Below are 21,926 nucleotides of genomic sequence, written 5' to 3'. Positions count from 1 at the left end.
CTACTCCTGCCTTTTTGAACCTGTCGCCTTTTTTGTTTTCGAGTGCTAGCCATTGTTTAAAAGCTCGTACTCGTAATGTCACATGACCAGTGGCGCGGCTAGCAATGATTAAGTTGAAAATGAGGACTTTCGCGATCGATTAGGCGTCAGGGAAAACACATCCATGGTTTGTTCATATTATCCCCATTGACACTAAGATTCGCTCAAAGAATCGATTCGGTAGAAAGCGACTCCTCCGCTTAAAATGGAAAGAAGTGGAGATCACCAACTACCCGCTCAATACCAAACGGAACAAAGGCTAGAATGGAAGAGGAAAATTGGTTTACAGGTAGAACCTTATGAAACAAAATCTCGAATATAGTGTGGTGGTAACTCAGACCCGTTAATGTTTTACGATTCAGGCGAAATCGGATTTTTTGGATACCTCATGACGGGTTACGGGTCGTTGAAGGTCGAGGGAGTATGGCTAACTTATTTTATCCCTAATAGTAGATAATGATTCGTAAGGCTTATTTGCCATGAAATCGATTGCTGGGGTTCTATCTAATTAGACTTTAAATTTAAACACTTTTAGGGGTTTACCTAAAAAATTAAATGAGCCATACCAACCTGCATAACATCGGTGGACACAGCAAACATAACACTCGGTTATCACTTAACGAAGTGCCATATAAGATCGATACACAACATTCCACATGGGTCAATCCAAATCGCTTCCCTGCTGACAGAAGGTCGGCATCATACTCATGATTTCTTGAACCCATGGTGATTTCTTTGACAGTTGTTAAATCCAAGAACCCTTCGTCAATTGTAGGACTCATCGATTCAAACTCTATTTGACTAATCTGCGGTCGTGAAGTGAGCCGGGGAGCGACCAATTCTTCTGGATTGATTGCCAAATTGAACTCAGGATGAGTTCTTAGCCGTCCCCAGGTGGGTTTGTGCCAGCTAACCGTGGAACAAGATCGCTCCAGTCGAAAAAACTTATAGCACGATCGATCCGATGGTGTTTCGGGTTCCCAAATAACTGCTGTGGTACCATGATGCATAATTTGCAGGATATGGTGATCGATTTTGTGATGTGGTGACGAAATTGGTATCATTCCTACGCCATGATCATTGAAAAGAGGTTGCACCGGGTTGTAGTTGCCTATTTCCACTTCGTAGTCCTCTTCATGTTCGTCGGCTTCGGTTTGATACGTTGTCGTCGCGGCCATTAGTTTCGGGCTAAAGGCTGACGTACGTAGGAAATCCAAGAGACTAGTTGACGACTCTTTACTTAAGGCATGATGATGTTGATGACATTGATCGATGTGATCCATCACAGCTTGTGTTCGATAGATCTGATCTTGACTGATCAGACCCGATGATCCCAATTTTGTGAAGTAATGATCTTCACCATTATAATCAGATATGTACTGCAAAAAGTGAGATTAAGGCTGGTTAGTCAGAAATTGAGCTAGAAACTTGATCGAGGGCACATACCAATAACCTACTACTCCATTTATTCGTTTGAGATAGGCTGGTGGAGTCGGGGCGAAAACTGTAGGAAGGTTTTATGTTGGTCTGAACTCCACGGCTTACGGATTCGACTAGATTATTATTATTTGTTCGATTCGTAACAACAGGTTCAATATCAATTAACGATATCGACGAAGAATCTGTCGACGAATTGGGTGATCGTTGAAGTGAATATGATGTTGCCGCTACAGAGGGTGTGCATGTTGTTGACACAATTGCCGTTCCTCCACCTGGTATGGATACATTGCCAACCGAAAGAGATTGTGAAATTTGTTCTTTGAGTTCCTTGAGGAATACTTTGAAACATGGTATGACACGACATTCGGGAATGGCGAGAGCACGTCCTAAGGCTTTCTCGTATTCAACGGATTCGAGCGCGGCCGATAGAAAATCTAAGGCTGGTATTTTACCATTATCGGTGAATGCTGCCAGGTACGGTTTTAAAGTTGGCGATCTGCAAAAAAGAAAATAGAAAGTTATTAATAAAGGTCTCAAGAGTTATAGCATTTTGTATATTGTAGATATATTATAGATAGTGGTAAAATCGAAATGTGTAAAAAGCTAAAACTGAGACAAAATATGAGCTCTATGTCTCCCACTTATTTCGTATTCGGAATGTGCAATGAGAGTTAAAGTGTCTCCGACTCATTGATTATCAATGCGCAATCGGATTAAAACTACGTAATTACATAATTGTCGTGGAAGAGGTTTAGTTAAACGTGTAGGACGAGCATGGTAACATGCAATTAGTAGACGTACTAACTTGTTGCGATAGCTTGCAATCCTACAAAAATGAAAACATTGGGAATAGATCTTGACGGAGATCTTCCAATAATACATGTGTGTGGTGAATATGTGTGTGTGAAAACAGGTTTAGTTTGAAACCCTTCCACTTGTCCAGTTTACGCTCTAAAGTAGATAAGAAAGGATCTCAATCGGAGATACGCGGTGAAACAATAAAGTACAAGATTTTAGAAGATAAAAGATCTCGGTCGAATATCGAGCACGACAAATTGACGGACTTTTTTGAGTTTTAATATTTGTGCGTTTAAATACTTTACAGTGAGAGTGGAAAAGTCCACCCCCTTTCGCTGTATCTTATGTGAGAACTTGGACTCTTAGGAGGCAGTCTTTGAATTGAAGTAGATTCCGGTCAAACAGCGTAGTGCACAGTGTGGAATGTCCGCTGAGAGCGCTAATGAATCGGCAAACCCTTGGTTCAGGCAGTATACAGAATTATATTCCCGGATATAGCCTTGAACACAGAGGATGATTTTCGACTTTGGGAAATTGTGTAATTCGAACGTGAAAAATGGACAGTTCTATAAACAAAAATAGAGGGTCCTAATATCGTCTTTCCTGCTCGAGTATTAAAGGATGTGGAAGCCTTTGCGCACCCTTTGTAGGCGATTCGGATTCTGCAACTCTCGTATATAATATACAATGACCATTTGTAATTTTGCAGACTTCACTTCACAGTAGTTACGATCACTGTGAAAGTTAGATGGAGTACTGACACCTCGCCCACTTTAAAGGAGATTGACCTTAAATCAAATAATTTCGAGTTTGTCTTAACTACAAATTGTCGGGGATGTAACTATTCCCAGACTAAAGTTAACAACCCCGTATTCCCCAAAAGTATCAGTTTGGGGGACATTTCAGCACAAGAGAGTCGCCATTTCTTGAAAAATCAACAAGTTAATCTGTGCCTTTCAATTCTGACCAAATTATTTTCTTTTCAGATTTTCTGTGAAATAAAACCTTATTAAAATTGGTTTACTGTCTGTCCGTCCGTCCGTCTGTCTGTTTGTTTATCTGTTACGCCCACTTTCCCAGAAATGGTTACTCTTATTGATACGAAATTCAGTGGAGATTCTACGTTGAGTTTAAGGGGGGCGTGTAAAAGAGGAGTGAATAATTTTTTTTCTCAAAATGTGTCATGTGGCGTATCAAATGAAAACTCCTGATTAATACTTTCCAAAGCGCAGTTCTGACATTTAATGCGAAAAGGGGAAACCAGGGATGAGAAAGTGATCATCCCTTTTACGGGTCTGTTCTCAGAAACTACTCAGCCGAAGAATATGAAAAAGTCACGAAGTTGCTACTATATGGTATCTAGGCCTCAAAATATCCTCCATATCGATATATGTTTAATTAAGTTAATAATATATTTATTATTAGTACATTTTTAGAAATTGACTGGAAAGCCCCCTTAGGTTTATTGGAGAATCATCAACTTTTGCAGTAATATAGGCTATTATATTGAGCGTGATAGTGATAGTTTGATGGAATTGGCACCATTATTAACAAACTTATGATAGGGCAAAGTTATGTCTTTTGTGCCAAAAAAAAATTTGCAATCTAAGATCACCAGCGTTAGTATCACGATGGTCAACTTTAAGAGCACGTACTCCAATTCGCGGCCGCAATAGGCTTCCTATGCGACGAGGCTGTGCGTATTATTGTGTGATAAATTTGAGTCTATATTTTCATTATTGGATTTTCTGGCGGTAAACAGCCAGCACAAACAACCACTCGAGATGACGAAAATATCGCGACCGTAACTATATCTAGTCAAAATGAGCTAAATCAGTGGATTTTCCGGCGTTTTCAGAAATTGGGCACCGCTGGAACCACACTGTGGGGTATTTTTCGGAAAGATCTTTGCTTTCATCCTTACACAGTTAAATTGACTCATTAAAGCCATTTGGTCATTTCAAACGTTGAAATTTTCCCCAATTGGGCTTGTGGTGCAACAGGTGCAGTCTTTGATTCGCCTTTGCCAGAGACAATCTGAAAAGGGAATGCATTTGCTAATATGTAATATTCTCCCCTTCCTTTCTCGACATTTCTTTACATCAACCATTTAAAATTGTTAAAAATTAATCATTTCATTTCATTTATCAACACCTACCACCTGTTACCTTCCCTAAAATTCAACTTCATTTATATATTTATATGTAAATTGCTCATTTGTACATAATAACAATATTCGAATATTGCATGACCGGTCAGAAGGGAATATTGACCTTGCACTCAAACTTGATCAGGTCATATATTATGGAATGCAAGCCTAACGGTTGTTTCTGGTTGAAGCGATTGAAAATGTATTTTGCATGTTGAATTAGTGGGACCGGGACCAGCTGATAAATGAACAGCAGAACAGTTGGACCGGGGAGTGGATTATATGGATATTTTCACTTTCGACCTGGGGATAACTGGCGACGTATTTTATGATGGAAAAGTGAACATTGTAACCTGTCTTTACTAATCACCTAAAGTATAAAAGCAAACATATAATTTGCTTTTACCTTCGTGAACAGAGGAAGTGAGAAAAAGTGAAATTCTAATATAAGGAAGAGCACCATTCGAAGAAGGCGTGCAGAAGGTGTCAAATTGAAAGAAAATATCTGGGCAGGGTGCCAGTCATGGTAGAAAAGACCCCTGAAGCGAAAATCGGTGATTTATATAAGAAAAAGTATTTAGTAACCTCTGATTTGACTGTTTGATAATTCTACTTTCTTTTTGTAAACGTATGCATTTACGCCCAGTGGATGCTTTCTTTTTCTTCGTGAGTGGTGTCATTCCTCCGACAGTGGTAATAAGTTTTAAAGAAGAACATTGAAAAACTTTATTCAGGAGAAATAATTAGAAGACATTTTATGAAAAAAGAGAAGAGAGATAAATGAAGAAGGAAGAATGGTAACTGTCACAGCATAAGAAAGTGAGTGGAAACCGCAGTGAGATGTATTCGAATTCTATTTCTGATAGCTGGTCAGCACTAGATTCCGCTACTGGATGCTGTTGATTAATTATGTGTGATTAATGAAAAAAATTACACTTGCAATAATTTGTTTTCCTTGCCTTTGAATGTGTTCCTTCATGGAAGAGTGGGGGGTTTCGAATTTTGTAAAGATAACTTCACCTTTGGTCTCTAAAGGGGGGAGGGTCCGCATGTTTCTTCTTTTATTTACGGTTTTTGCTTATTAGTCTTTTTTCTAAGATCCTTCTAGATCCTTGAATTTGGTTTTGTTTCCTTCTATTTGTTTATTATTTTCTCTTTAGCTTTTTTTGATTATTTTATATATTAAGTTTAGCCTTTCCTATAATTTATTATTTTATCATTTAAATTTTTTTGTTCCTCTACAATTCTGCTTTTTTCATCTAATTTAGTAATTTTGGCATTATTATGGAAAATATACTTTATAATGAGTTGTATCTAGACACTTCTGATTTGAGGACTTTATTTTCCCTTTCTTCTCTCCATTCTCGCAAAACTCATCTAGAAAAGGGACATCCTCCAATCTTTCAATGGCCTCAGGATGTTTAGGCAGGGTAGGCCGCGCCCCACAATATATCTGAGGCTGGGGAAAGATTGATCGAGGATGTTATCCATCGTGGATGGATCGTGGATACATGTGAGAGTGGAGTGTAATTTTTTTTTTCACAGAATATGGTCATGTGGGGTATTAAATGAAAGGGGTTGATTAGTACTTTTCAAAGCTGATATTGGGTCGAGCATCGAGGAGTGAGGGCTCAAGATGTGTGTCCCAAAAAGTGAAACAGGTCTCGTTCTTAGAGCCTGTCCAACCCAAAAATCTGAAAAAATCACAGTGATGCATCTATATGAGACCTAGATCTGAACATACATCCCGTTCCGATATCTGCAAAAACAAAGTTAATAATAATGTATTATCATATTTTAGAAATAGTATAGGACGTAATTCTGAAAAGTTTGAAGGCAATCCAACTATTATTAACAAAGTTATAGAAGGTCGACGTTTCGCATTTCAGATAAATTCGTTGCACCCTAAGATGTGTATGACGTCATCATCATATAGAGTGAACTTATATGAACGGCGGGTTTAATTTACGAACATGTTCTTTTGTGCAAGGAGTAAAGTAGAAATGCGTGAAGACGCGCTGGATATATGTTGATACGCACATATATATGTATGCATCGTTATGCGGTAATAGAATTATTTGTTTATTTATTATGAACAACTTCAAGCTTGGCAAGATATCACGGAATATTTCGCATACTTAGCTATGTGCGAATGGAAAATCGTGCACAGAGAGTTCCTCACATAAGATGAACAGAAAACCTTTATACTCGAAGCGTATAGCTTCCGGTATCTCGACTTGTTTTAGTTTTATTTTGAGATTTAATTCGTGATGCATGCGAATCCCCGGTTTGTGTTTATTTTTCTGGATCAGGTGCAGACCCACGACTGGGAAAGGGCACGTGAAGTTTTATACAATGACACATGAGGGATTGAAGTGCTCAAAGGATCCCCTCTTGGTCGTGTCCGGCCACTCAGGAGTATTTTAACCACCGCTATCATTATTGTCATTACAGGCTCCCGAAAAGCTTGAATAAAATGGAAAATTTCATCGTAAAGTCATCTTTAGCAATGAAGCTCATTTCTGGCTGAATGGCTTTACCAAGAAACAAAATATATGCACCCACATGTGCTAGAAGAGATACTATTACATCCGTAAAAAAGCCCGTTTGGGGTGGTTTTAATGTCGGAGGTGTGATTGGGGTGTATTTTTTCGTCGCTTTCCATATGCTACTCACATATAGCAATACGGAAAGAACACTAGCACCGAACGATCACAACTTGACCCTGGTGTTGAGGTATTTGCATTTCTAGATTCTAAACAAGGCGGCAAAAGTGGATCTCACATTGTTAATGCGTCGGTGCCATTGACGGCAGAAACAACGCTTCCTGGATATATAAATTGATCGACGCATTTGATGCTCTGCCCATTAATGCAGATAGGGAAAATGCGATGACCCCTTAGTTTTGCTGGTGTTTATCTTCATTCTAACTCTACTTACATCCCTTTCCAAATCCAGAGCTACTGGCCCAAGGCCTGATGAGAGAGCAGACAAATTTGGTTAAATTTCTGGCTTTATGTGAAGCAGGAATTCTCAACTCCAGCCAAGGCGCTGCCGACTGCCGTCTCAAACGTGCAACCATCCCGATCGTTCACCGTAGAGCATCAGATCCCTAATTGTCTCAAGGATGTCCCGCCCGCGTCTAGTGTTGGATCAAGGGTCATTTCGAGTTTGGGATCCGAATTTTGGTTGGACTTTGCTGCATCGATATTGCTGATGGGCCGATGTGTCCAATTTATCCGATGTCCATTCCAACGTTGTTCTTGTGCGCAACGATTTTGGGATTGCCATTAGCCAACCATGTGCGAAAATTGACGCCACTAACGCTATGCCGGCCAGAAGAAGAATTAAAAATTTGATGAAACATCTAAAGGGATCACAATTGAGATATCTTAAATATATCCTCAGCAATGTGCTTCAGCACTGCGACGGTGTGAGAGGCACTACCATTCGAGTTAGCTTCGGCACGGGCCGTTCGATGCCACATATTATCGTCCGCAGTCGGTGATCACGACTGGCAAACCTGTTAGGGAAGTTTGGTTGATTGTCAGTCTTGGTGATCATGTTGAGGCCAGCGAAAAACGTTTTTTCCTCCTGCGTAGAGTATGCCAGATACAGGCTGTTGAAAGCTTTCTCGAAATCTAAATTCTAAAATTTTGTCCAAACAGATTTTAGCTGAAACTTGCAAACTTTTTTGAAGGCATTTCTTTCGTTTCCTCTTCATTTCATCTTATACATTGTAAGGACATCTGGACACTATAAAAGGGGGCCAAAAGGACGCAAAGATGTCTACGGGTAAGCTACTCAATTACTGTTTCCATTATCAAATGACCAGAAGAGCAGTTTCTCGTACCAGCTACAAATACCCAATTATTGTAAATGCCTCTTTCAGGCTCTGTGATTTTCCTCTTCCTCTTTCAAATTCGTCGCCAATTTTTGGAACTACGTAACATCTTTATTTAAAGTTTTCCTTTTATCTTCCGAGAGAAATTTATCCCTTTTGCGTATCGATTTTCTAGTCAGGGAAGACATAACTACTGCTTCGATTTTCCTCTTTAAGTTGCATCCTTTCGGAGGATACCTTCAATGCTAAACAAAATTCAGAATATTTGCCATTGGTTGAGAATAATCAATATATTGTGCCTTTTGCCTGATTTTAATCTAGTTTAGGGAGGGACATTAGTTTCTAGCTCTAGAAGTACCGAACAGGAATATGTGGTGCCAGTATCGTTCATTGCCAACTTTAAAACTTTGAGAAGAGTAACTCGTCGCCAGGGCCGTAGAGAGCCAATTCTGCTTGAGGTGAACATTTTGCGAAAAAACAGACCCCGAGGTAAAGATTATACTCATACTCTTTATAGTCATACTCGAGATATTTTTATCAAAGTGGTTGTTAGTTAGCTAGTTAGTAGCTAGTTAGCACGATTATATAATAAGGTAGCACCACACTCGCCTAGGTCATGATAATCTTTGGAAAAGGCATTTAGAAATGACCGTCTTCGTAGGAGATAGTCGACTATCATCGCATAGCTGTAAATTGTCGAAATGTTTCAATATTCCATTTAAAGTGCAGAGCAGAGTTAAATCAATGTCTTACCTTGGAGCATACAATATGGATGAAATTACATAATTGAATTCTTTTCGAATCTAATCTACCATTTTCCGGTCCCTTGAAATACTATCGGTAATATGGACACAAAAAAGGAGCTATCAACCCGGATCTAAATTGTCAATTCCAACTAAACACGTTGTCATAATAAAAAAACGCAGAGTACCGAAATAATCCCGTATAAGCAGTTGACCGACCAAAAACCCTATGGCACAACATTCAGCAATTCTTTTTTATCAATGTCTTTTTGAGCGTTTCTTATACCTATCTTAGCTCCTTTTTTCTACCCCAATTCAAGCGAAAAATTTGCATGTAGAGTGGAGTAATGGAGCCAAGGTATTGTTGGTTGTGCTCCCACTTGACTTTGAGTGAGGAACTATAGGACCTGTCCTAATATAGATAAACGCGTATACGAAAGTACCAGGCAGCTTTGAAAGGATCAGGGCGAACAGTACAAGAGAAGCAGGAGCAAGTTTGAAAATTGCTGTTTGAACAAATTTATTTGGAATTTATAGCCGGTACCTTTTCATGGTAGGAGGATCTGAAAATTTCCCGAAAGATTTCGATAGCTTCCATTGATTGCAGTCTGCCTCTTGTCGACCGTGAGTAGACGGAGGAATCCTGGAATGAATCTAACCGATTGCTTGGTTTGCACCTCAATATGGACACTTTATTGCGAGCTTCAACCAATGGATATCTGATAAACTTCCATTCCAACCCATTTTTATGACTTGCTGTGGTTGTACTTTTTTCGACCGCTGGGATTTCCCTTCCCCCCTTTTCAGCTCCCATTTTTGGTTTCTTTACGATTTTTCAATCGTTCCTTTCATGTCTTTACCGCTTGCTAGCATTTCGTATTGTTGTATGTGAAGTAATCGCAAAGATTCGATTCCCACGAGGCAATTCTTCGGAATGATTTTATTTTCCTTTCGAGTCTTGCTTCAGTTTGCTGAGGGAAGTATGGAGAGTGGAATGAATTGAATTAGATGTATGAAAAGCAGTTAGGCAAATGATGTGGTTATACCGTGTGTGTACCCTTATCGTCTTTTGGGAATATGAACGTGTTATTTCAGTATTGCAGGGAGAAGTCAGGGTGTGTGAGCTGATCATAAGGTGCGATTACAAAGGTAGTGTGCGTGGTTGTATGTAGCTTATACTTAGCTATCCCCTCTACTATATACATCAGGGAATGTCTACATTCGTTTTCCCTGCTTCAAAGAAATTAGCCAAAAAATATGAAGTGACAATGTAGACGAGCAGAAAACTCCCTTTCTTTAGAAATGTAAAACCAAGGAGGTGGGGAGGTTTTGGGGCTATGTACGTAAGTCGAGGGGCTATGCATGTGAGTCGGCTTACGGACCTAGTGAGCTAAGCCCTTGGCAATCAAAATAATTGAAGAAGGCCGTCAGAAGTCAGTACTTGATTGCGAGATGTAGCATATGACACAAAGGGATGTTTTCGAAGCTCCGGTGTAAATAGGTGGTATATAATAGATCTAAAGTTAAATGAATTGCACCAGGTATCCTGTAGATAAAATATAAATCGTTCGCACTGGGGCTACCAGAAATTGGTGATCATGTGTTCGATACAGTGGGATCCAGAGCGGAAACTAACCCGCTCTCCGTCCACTGAGCTTTTGAGATGTTCTTTCATGCGTTCCAGGCTACTTTTTAACTAGAATCCTCGCAATTTGAGGAAGCGCGTAAAAACCCGTCTAAATGCCGCACCCGAGACGCATGCTTTCCTTCGGAATCTTAACGACCATCCCCTACTTTCACTCTCAGGGAAAGGTGCTCATTTCGGCTCGGTAGTATTTTGGAGTTTGCATGATCTTCACATGACATTAGGGTGATTTAGACCGGTGACCTCCAATTCCTGATGTTTTGTTTTCACACAACATGATATTTCAAGCAAATTACCAAGTGCTTTGCACCTTTTACTTACACAATACGTTGCTTTGAGATACGAGGAAAGAGAAATTGGTTACTTCCGCCCAATTAATACGTTCGCTGGTATTTGACCCGCTTGCTGACGGAGCTGTTCGTTTGACAACAGATGGTACGATGAGAGCGGCCTTAACCATGGACGTTCAAGCAACAGTGGTATCACATTCCGTGTACTGCTCTCACACATCATGACAGAGAGAGCATTGACATTTAACATTTTAAAAAGATGAAGACAGACTTATTACTATGAACATATTAAGCATTTGGAGCGGAAACCAACCTGTGTAGATAAGTGTTTTTTCATGGTTTTTTTGCCCAATAAAACACAGCAATTATAGAGGTATCACGTTGTTGAGTACCATCTATAAGATATTCTCCTCTATTTTGCTAGGCCGGATAGCCTCATACGCCCACAACATCATTGGCCCATACCAAAGAGGCTTCACTCCAGGCAAATCAACAACAGATTAGATTTTATCTCTGCGGCAAGCGATGGAAAACTGTTGGAATATGGACATCGGTTGCACCATCTATTCATTGGCTTTAAAGCCGCCTATGATAGCATGGCCAGTGTAAAACTGTACACGGCCATGAGAGAATTCGGTATCCCGACGAAATTAATAAGACTGACTAGGCTGACGCTGATCAATGTGCGAGGCCAGATAAAAGCAGCGGGACCACTCTGAAGACCATTCGGCATCAACAACGGTCTAAGGCAAGGGGATGCCCAATCATGCGTCCTCTTTAACCTGGCACTCGAGAAAGTGAGAAAGAGGTACGATCCTCTTTAAGTCCACACAACTACTGGCCAAAGCTGACGATATCGACATCATGGGAAGAACCACCCGAAACGTACAAACTGACTTCATCCGGATCGAGCAGAAGGCGCGAGATCTTGGGCTGCACATCAATGAAGGCAAGACAAAGTATATGGTGAGAACGTCAGCACCGAACACCAACCAATCAACAACATCAAACCGCACTGGCCAAACGGGAAGAATAAGGATAGGAGAATACAAATTTGAGACCGTTGAAAATTTCTTCTATCTAGGGTCGAAAATCACAACCGATAACAGCTACGATGATGAAATCCCTACACGGTTGTTGTCAGCCAACAGAGCCTATTTCAGCTTACAAAAACTGTTCCTCCTCATGTATTACTCGGAGACTTGGGTTCTTAGCAAGAAGAATTGCGAAGTCTTGGCCGCGTTCGAGAGAAGAATCCTCCGAAGAATTTTTGGCCCCCTACATGAGGATGGACGATTCCGTAGTCTACATAACGACGAAATCTATCATATGAGCGATACCATGACCGTCCGGTTGTGGATAAAAGCCGGCTCAATAGGTTACGGTGGGCAGGTCACTTAATCCGTATGGATGAGGATGATCCAGCCCGGAAAGTCAAGGGCAATATCTATGGTAGAATAGAAGACGAGACAGAGCCTGGCTAAGATGGAGCGATGGCGTAAGCCAGGACGCCAGACGGCTTTTAGGGATATCGAATTGGTGGACCGGTTGTTGCGCCGTTCATGATAATGAAAACACATTTTAAGCTTTGGTTAGGGAAGAACATTTAATCGAAGTGCCACTGGGTTGCAGCAATCCTACTAACATAAGATTGGTACCACCGTAGAATATTCGTCTATTTGTCAAGACCTATAATAGACTCCTCGCCTTATTTTCACTAATGGCGAAAATCACTTCTATGGTACAATTTAACAAAATTCTCAAAGACCGTTTTTGAAAAAAAAACAGTGTGTTTGAAATTATCAGCATTTTGAATTTCAACCAAATTCAAACAAACTGGAAAGCGCGCGCCATGTTATGTGACATCACAATTCGAGCGAAGAAACTTCAATAGACCGGCAACTGGCGGTTAGTCATAAAAATATAAAATTAATTTCCCTCGTGAAATGCTAAGAAGGACAATGAAGCATTGTTTTTGCCTTGCTGCACAAATAACTCCACAAAACGGATGTCCGACAGAATCTAGTTTCTTTGGAGTCCGGTTTAAATTCCGAGGATCATTTCAATGTGAGTCTTAAAGTCAATGTGAATGTTAATTGATAATATACAATTGCGTTAGAATTTTGTGTCACTATTATTCAAATTCAAATCAAATCACAAGAGAGGAGATACCATAGAATATTCAACGCGCCAAAGATTCGAATCGCGCTTAGTGCAAATGCATATTTTTGCGGCCTGTGAATCTTTCAGAAACTTATTTTTCATTGTCGTTCAGGGAAAAATGTCAGAATTTGCTATATAGCTTGTTACCATTACTGCCGAAACGTAAAGTAACTTGAAGGATTGTCCATTCACGCATCAATTTCGTACCTTCCTGTGATTGATTACTTGGAAAGTAACAACAGTAAACCTGATGCCTTCACGTAGATAAGATTAAAATTTTTCGCTCGATGACCGCGTTTTCTGTTCCGCTTTGTAAAAGTTCAATTTTTAAATCATTGTAATAACCAAAAGAGCGGTCCGCATTGGTTTTCTTTTAGCGAATATGGTAATTTGGCATGTGAAACTACTATTTCGGCGTAAAAAAAAACATATAGTCGTTCTCTAACGCGGGGAGTCTATTTGACATAAGGCTCATCCGTGTATGAATTAATTTAAGATAGTATTCAAAATCATAACGGCAACCGATGTCATATTCATAAAATGGAGAAAAATAAGTTTAAATGAACGGTGACTCCCTGTCAATGTGTAGATATTTTATCTATAAAATCAGCATATGGCCGCCTGTTGGGCTACCTCCTTTACTTGGATATAATTGGAATCTTTTTTCTTTCACTGTAAATATAAGGTAAAACATTAAATACACTCAGCTCGCACAGTAAGGTGTGGGTACTCAGTGTCTCAAGCCGTATCGGGTTAGAGGACAATAAGGTGGCGGATGCGTTTTTATGGAATCGGAAAAGATTTCATGTCTATGATGTTAAGGAATGAAGTGGTAAGGCTGTGTGAACTATATTTGGCGAACTTACCAGGAATGAAGCCGTCCAGGGTTTTCGTAAGGTTATACAGACAAACCCAAGCGTTTGCAGGATTGTGGGCACTGCTCAACATAACGGTTTTATCCACGAATATCGGCTGTGGAATAAAATATGGTCTAGACCCGGTATATGCAGCTAAGTCGGGAGACTCAACCGATCCGAAGCATTGGAAATACTTCCCATAACCAGCGTGCCCCGCAATCAATTTTGCCTGGTAATAATTCAACTCTCCGCAATTTCGTTTCACCCATTTCTCAATTCACGGTATTAGTCTATCGGTTCTCCGGTCTTTTTCGGAATTTAGTCACTGTTGCTGCTGTCTACTATATAACCCTCTCTAGAAGTTCTTTGGCAGTTCGATGTAAAATCCCCTTCCCTGCCAGCCATAATGTACTTTATTCACTAGAAGATTTAAAGGGACCACTTGTTCGTGGAGAAAAACTGCGCCCCCTGACACTCCTCTATATGCACCGCATACCTTCAGGGCAATTGGCCGGTTTGCTGAACTCATCCTCCACCAGACAGGACCCCGTATAGCTGGATAGATGTCATCAACACTGAGATAAGGAGCCTGCGACTATACATTAGCCCTCCCATATAAGCGAGGTCAGAAAGAGAATTTGATGTTGGAACTACTATAAGTTCAGCGAAAGGTCATCGACACAGATTCCGGGTAGAATAGAAAAGATGCTTATGTTGGGGTTTTCAAGCAGGATATAATAGTTGATGTTGATGATTTAGATGAGGCCACCTCACTAGAAAGTATCCTCGCTGTAATCGTACAGCAATAAGGCCTAAGTGATCTGAAGCGAAACCCCATAAGGCTTATGAGGAATGCAGACATCAATTTTCCGATAAAATGCGCGTTTACATTACATTACGCTAGATGAAGATAGGTTGGACTACATCCAAATTTAAGGAGTAAGTATTTTTAAAGGTTTCAGATATTACTTAGCGGTGGCATACCAGCTGTCAAAGCAGGTCGGAAGAGGGTAGAAATTACGAAGCCAGAGGACACCTTATCAAAGATCGGTATATTGCAGTATATTGACGAGGACTGAATCGTAAAATTGAAGTAAGTTGATGCAACATAATTTCAATTATCTCACTGGCGTGACATGATCACGTGGTAAACAGTCATCACCAAAAAACATTCTGTTCCCAGGAACCAATTTTGAAGGAGTAAAGGTATTTCTGCAATAACTTCGTCGCAGCCGGTCCCAAGCCCGGTTGTGAAAGAAGGAGGTCTGGATAGCTTCACTCTGAATGGCTGGAGACTTCTGCAGCGCCTCAGGGAGTGAGTGAGGAAATTGTAGGGTATTTGTAGTCTTGTAGATTACTCAATGAGGAAGCCATCACCACACCTCGGAGTTAGGTATAAAACGCATCTTAAGATCCAGTACGGATAACCAGCGGAAGACGTTTGACTTGGTGACTGGGTCGGGCTCCCGTAATGGACAGTATGGCGTCACATGGCTTTGCCTGCTGCAACTGTTTCTTAAAATCTGTAGCCACCACTTCAGCGGGTTTGCGTAGGCAGCAGGGGCAGATTCAACATTTTACCGCCACTTACTGAACATTCGTAGAACGTATCCTCCAATACGCGCACGTCACTATGCAGCGTGTTGCAAACCAATGCCGCTTAATTATACGTAGCGGAATAATCCCGGCCATCATTAAGAAGCATGTTCGATTTCAGGTCATCACGGAAACTGGTCACCAAAAGTCGATGGGGCCGGAGACCGCGGGATCAACAACATCAAGCCGTATTGCAGGTGATAGTTTCTGCACTCGCTAAAGCACTCTTGTTCACCGTCTCGCAAAAGTATCTGCCGCGGTTCGGGACGAATTTTAAAGAAATGCATTTTTTGCAAAGGTATTCCCGGGCTTTGTGCATCTCTAGCAACTACGGTAATTATATCTCGAATCGATGACGTGATTACGTCTCGGCTGTGTGCTCATATGACACTGCTGCAAATACAATCATTTGTGCAATTTACATTGCCAGGAGATTCGCTTTCGTGTTATTGCTTTGAATGACCGAAGAGATCCACCATTGAAAATTGGCCTGGAACGGAGGTGTCACTCATTACGGGAGGGCATTGCTAGGCTGAATCAAATTAGCGCTAGCAATGCTAAGAGCTTTTAGGGATATCGAATTGGCGGACCTCGGCGCAAAACCGGGATGTCTAGAGTTCCTTATTAAGGCAGGCCTAGACCGGATATCGGTGGTTGCGCCGTTGATGATGATGGTGATGAATGCTAGCAGACGCGTGAAAAATAAAGTGCATAGGGTTTGCCGGAACTATGCCATTCCCAGTGAGACACAAATACACTAAAGCAGAACCTTGCTGTCGTATGCAGCTGGTTGCAATGGTATCACAAAAGTCACTCCAGACGTGTCTAGGAAGCAACATATGCGAGGAATTAGCGAAGTTTTTTCAGATTACTCAACGAATCCCAACAGGGCCTCCAGAGAGTGCAGTTTTCGGTAACTGAAGCGAAAAAATATTGGGGTGGGGGCTACGCATGTTGAGTGAATTACCGCTGAAGGTACCTGCCATGCGGCTACGCTGAGTATGAATTTTGTGGATGTTACCGAAGAAGAGGCTGGACGAGCCATAAACAGGGAAGGGGGTCCTTGCCTGGATCGGGTCCAAAATTTATATTATGGAAAGTTTTATCAGTATAGACAGTCGGACGGTACACAACATAAATCAAGTCGTTAGTCGGTGTCGGGAATTTCCACCTTTCTTTAATGTGAAAATTACCTTTGTACCTTGTCTCTAAAAAGGACACGGTGCAGGGCCCCGCAGACATAAGACCGGTTACTTGCTTTACGAACCCTCTGCAAGTTTATTACGTTCGTTATTAGTGGAAAGGTCAATGTGCACCTCTAGACCAACAACATTCTGTCCGAGGGGCCGAAAAGTTGCCCAGTTGGATTGAGGGGTTGCAAAGAGCAACTCATTATTGACTAGGCAGTTGTAAGGCAGGCAATGGAAGTCACAGGCAACGAATGTATGGTAAACAAGTGAATTGCCCCCGCAGTAATTTGTCGACTTGCATTTATCGAACAGATGATTGTGTGCTCTTTACTGAAATGGGACCATTTATGTGCAGTATTCAGGACATCATGGTCGCCGCCTAAGCTTATAAAAAGCCCGTTATGAAAGACCGGGTGTATAACGACCAGTGCAGAGTGTGTGTACTGTTATGGCACCCCTGTAATACACGAACAGGCATAATGTTGTATGTAAGGTGATTCATCAAAGCTTTGCATACAAGCACTGATCACGGGATCAGGTGCGGTTTGCTGATATGAGCCGGAGGCAGTACTTGATAGTTGTGCTTGCAGCATGCATTGGGACTGGCCGGTTCTAACTGATCGCCATACACCACATAGCAAGTCTGATGTGCTGTTAATTAACAAGATGCATCGCTCCGCGTGCATTCATTGAAAGAAAATACGTGGAGAAGAAGGTGAACTATAAGCCACTGGCTGGAGAAATTTGAGCCATTCGGCCGTCTCGAGAAGGTGGTTGTAGTTCCCATAATATTGTTAACTACAGATATTGTATCTAAATACTTCATGGCTTGCCTAGATGTCCTGGGACTCTCACACAGTCTGGTTCGAATCATGCAGAAATACACCATTTTGCAAACGTGCTCGATGTTGCGGAGATTTCTAGACGGATTCTGCCATTGGCCTACCACCGGCCTTTACCACTCGTGTCTAGATGCTTGGTACTTAGTGCTAGTGTTAGATAAAATCCGGCATCTACTGAGATTGTGACAACGCGGATAAGATAATAATCGTTACAATAATAATAATAATCGTTGGCACGAGAATCCTATGTAAGGGTTTTCCATAAATTATAAACTTTTTTCCAAAATATAAGCAAAGTTTGACAATATGAATGTCAATAATTTTTATTGAAGATGACGTTTCGAACGTTGGATAGATGGAAAAGACGCGTGCTTTGAAAATGAAGTTTTTGGATAAACATCCATTAAGACTTCCAAGCTTGTTTGGAATAAAGTCCCTTGGGGACACCTAACACCAATTAAATGTATTATATGTGACATAAATTTCTTTCTATAATAGTTTCTAACCCAGTCGTTTTAATTTTATTCGACATGGAAACTTTCGCCTTAGTCTGCAGCTTCATCTATCACCAAACTAAATCCAATAGAATAGAATCGGATACGTTTCCATTACAAGACATGCAAGAATGATTGATTTTCCTCAAAACAATGATATAAAACTTTTATATCCGTTCTCATGTCCAAATTGATAGGTGGCCATCATTCACGTTTTATGATTGGGAAAAGTTCATTGGGAAGTACTTGGATTTTACTGTTGGTAGAAAACATTACAGAAGGCGGAACATGGAATTGTCTAAATACCATGATTGGAAGGGGTTCATATCGAACCTGCACGGGGGGAGTTCCAATTGAATAGACATTTAATTGTGTAAGCAAGTACAGTCACACGTAAGAGCACTTGTGGTTTAGTGTAGATTATGGGAACTAGGATACTGTGAAACGAACATTCCACGTGTGATTCAATTCTCTATGGATTACTGCGGGGGATCTAGAAAAGGAAGATATACATTTTTCAGATAGTCACCGCGAATGAAAAAGGTTATGTCAGTATCCGATGCGAAATCATGAAATCACCGTTGCCTTGCAGGTTGTTTGATCTGAAGGTGCTTCCAACTTTATTATAGGGTTCAGGGAGCATTTGGGGCTCAGTTCACCATGATATGTTCCATTTTTTCTGATCAATTTTCCATGAGGATTTGCAGTTAGAGAACGTTTGAGCCAGTCGTTCATTTTCAAGCTCGTCATTTGCTAACGGCTGAAGAAGTTCTCAGTCATTGGAAGTGATATAGTTAAGGTCTGACCTGGTTTAAATGATATTTCCGCCTGACAAACTTATGAGCTTATTGTGTTATGTTCGGTGAAGTATGGTATTGACTGACATCACAATCCCCTAAGGAATTCGAATTTTCAACGAACTCAAGGATTTTTCCTTGACATGAAATCTTTCACCCCCCATTTCACTATTTCCAACTGTATCTGAGGAAGGTACACTATATTACATGTGTCAGCATTGCATATTGACTTTGATGTTTAGTATATATGTACCATTGAAATTGATAGGAAAACGTAGGAAGCCCACCATCCGCACTACATCGGCTGCAAAGTACACGAGCTGGGTCCTAAATCGATGCGATTTTCGAAGAGAAATTTGTGAATTTGATTTAGTTTAAGAAGGAAGAATGCAAAAGGCAACGCATGGAAGTTAGAAAGGGATTTTCCATGTCGAGTGAGCAAGATAATAATACTTATATGAGGATAGATTTCTACTTGAATTGATCACATTTGGGTGTAATTTTCAGGGGCGAGCATATATTGATAGTCATTTGGAAGGATTTCAGGTTTATCGCAATAGCTATCAATTTCAAATGATCGAGTTGGAAGTATTTGTTAAGAATTGGTTAGGGTAAGAAACGAATTTTGTTGGGCAAGTGATTGGTTTTTCATTTCCTGTATAGAAGTGGCCACATTGACTGGCTTTGATCATGTCTAGGGGTTGTTTTGATGAAAAGTTAAAATAAATTCCGTTGGATTATTCACACTGTTGTGATAAAGAGACTGAATTTGAGGGTTACATATTTAGTTAATCCATATAAATGAGCTCCATATTTTAGAGATGAGCTTTGATTGTTCGCCATATTTACCAAGTAGCGAGAGGATACACACAGAGTATTGTCAAGGGCAATACGATGTGAATGCATACCCTCTTCCTCTAGAGGGTATGGAAATCGGGAAACTCCGGAGCACACTATGTTAATTGACTTCAAAATAATTACTTTTTCAAAGTGAAGAAACGGTCTCGTATGATTATGCATAATTTGTCAGGTGCTCACACAACCTCCTCGCAGTGGAGACTCTCTTTGGACGGGCTAAGGGCATGTGAGGCCGATTGGGAGGGTGGCATCTAACGGACGAGGATCTGCTTGCCTGCTAGTCATGTGTTAAGAGCAAGCGAATCCGGCGGGGGAATGACAACATCTCAAGCCAAGGTGGAACAGCAGGCTACATGGCAAATGGGGAGCCTTGGGCACATTTTGTTTGAAATAAGACCCTTACCCTGGTGGCCGAGGTAACCAGGCTGGACAATTTTTCCGCACTATTCATGGGACTCATCAAACAAAACTAAACAAGTTGGAAAACCGAAAGCTGAAAGCTTCAGATATGAAACGTTTCGTGTATTTCTTACATAACCACTTTTCAGTGGAAATTTGAACAAAAGTGACAAATTTGACCTATTATAACTTTGTTAGTAGTTATGCGATTTCCACCAAGGTTGGTGATATCATGCTCTATACTGTAGCCTATATTACTGCAAAAGTTGATGACCCTGGGATAAACTTCAGTGGGGGTTCCCTGTCAATGTCTGAAACATATACTTATAATAAATATGGTAATATACTATTGTTAATTTTATTTAAACAGGTATCGGTATGGAGAGTATTTTGGGACTTATCTAGCAGATAGTTGCGCTTGGTAGTTTCTGAGAACGTGTCATTGAATTAACTAACCCTTTTCGGACCCCCGCACTCCTCTCCTTTGCAACCAATTTCAAAACTAATGTCGGCCCACTAAAGTATTAATCGGTCTTTTATATGATACCTCACACGAATACATTCAATGAAAAAAAATTGTACACCTCACTTTTATATATATGGGGACTCCGTCCCAAACTAAACGTGGAACTATGTTTATCCCTGCATGCAATCGGATTCACAAGTCCCACATTTCTACCAAAGTTCGTATCAGTACAGGTAATCGTGTCTGAGATATAAGGTTGACAGACGGACTGACAAACACACACAAACCCTTAAAAACGAACGATATAGGAAGAGGTGATGATGCCAGGTGAATCATCGGAGCTGGTGGCATTCAGCCAGGAGACAGTACCCGTCGAGGACAGAACAGTCGGTGTCAGCTGTAACATCGCTGTATTGAAACCAACAACAGGGACTTTCGGGAGCGATACTGTAGATGAACTAGTGGATTTCAGTTTGAAAACCGCTGTCGTCGTCTTCTTACCCGAAACCCTCGATGTCGGAAATCCTCTCCAAAACAATGGTTGACAAGAATGACGGTCACCGGAAACCAGCAAAGAAAGCCATATATATTCTGAGTAAAACTGCGAAGGATAAGGGGGCCGGTACTGTCCACGAGCGCAATGAAGAGCACTTTGCTAACCACCGGGTGATTGTTGAAGAATATAACACCAAATGCCTGGAAAACGAGCAGAAGGCGAAAACCACCGCCTTCAAATGAATTGATTTCAAAATAAGGTCGAATACTAATATAAGCGGAGCAGAGTATGGGAGCGCTCGGTCGCCTAGCAACGTTCGAAAACAAGTTATCAGCAATAGGCCGGCAAAGAGGCACGAACTGTGTACCGGTGAGTAGTAATTTTGCTAGCAGCAAATTAGCGTCAGAGGTTTGGATCAGTGTTAAGGCTAAGCTCCCACAGCTTAGCCATTGGTCATTGAGCATCTCTTGGCCGGCAAAAGGGAACAGGACAGATTCTTCCCTTTCTCCCTGACCAGAGATCCTTCTAAGGTCACAGCTGGATACTTTCAGTCTTCAGTCTTCAACCCCTTCAGAGACCCCATCAGGATCTACACGGAGAGGTTTGGTTATGTTATCAAGAACAAAATCTCTGGTGTTCAAATTGGTGCGACAGACGAACTGGAGTCAAAGGTCGGAGTTTTGGATAATGCAATCGAAACTGCCTCCAAACTTACGTGTCCTGCTGAATACAGCAAGAAAACATTGCCGCCGTGGTCAAATGAAGATCTGTCTAGTCAGAAGAAGCTGACCAGGGAGATCTTCAACATCTACTGCGAATG

At 40.9% G+C, this 21,926-nt stretch overlaps 1 protein-coding gene across 1 annotated transcript in view; it reads right to left on the bottom strand.

Moving 5' to 3' along the window:
* Positions 1-21,926, bottom strand: part of LOC119658870 (1-phosphatidylinositol 4,5-bisphosphate phosphodiesterase epsilon-1-like) — a 401,183-nt gene that overhangs the window by 36,562 nt on the left and 342,695 nt on the right. Inside the window, exons 6-7 of the mRNA XM_038066640.1 lie at positions 1,486-1,975; positions 610-1,418 (exon numbers count right to left, since the gene is read on the bottom strand). Coding sequence (XP_037922568.1) covers positions 610-1,418; positions 1,486-1,975 — 1,299 coding nt within the window. The remainder of the gene's footprint in view (positions 1-609; positions 1,419-1,485; positions 1,976-21,926) is intronic.

The sequence above is a fragment of the Hermetia illucens genome, chromosome 6 (assembly GCF_905115235.1).
Source record: "Hermetia illucens chromosome 6, iHerIll2.2.curated.20191125, whole genome shotgun sequence".
Classification (NCBI taxonomy): Eukaryota; Metazoa; Arthropoda; class Insecta; order Diptera; family Stratiomyidae; genus Hermetia; species Hermetia illucens.
Note: the sequence above shows the minus strand (reverse complement) of the source record. Positions and strands in the feature narration are given on the sequence as shown.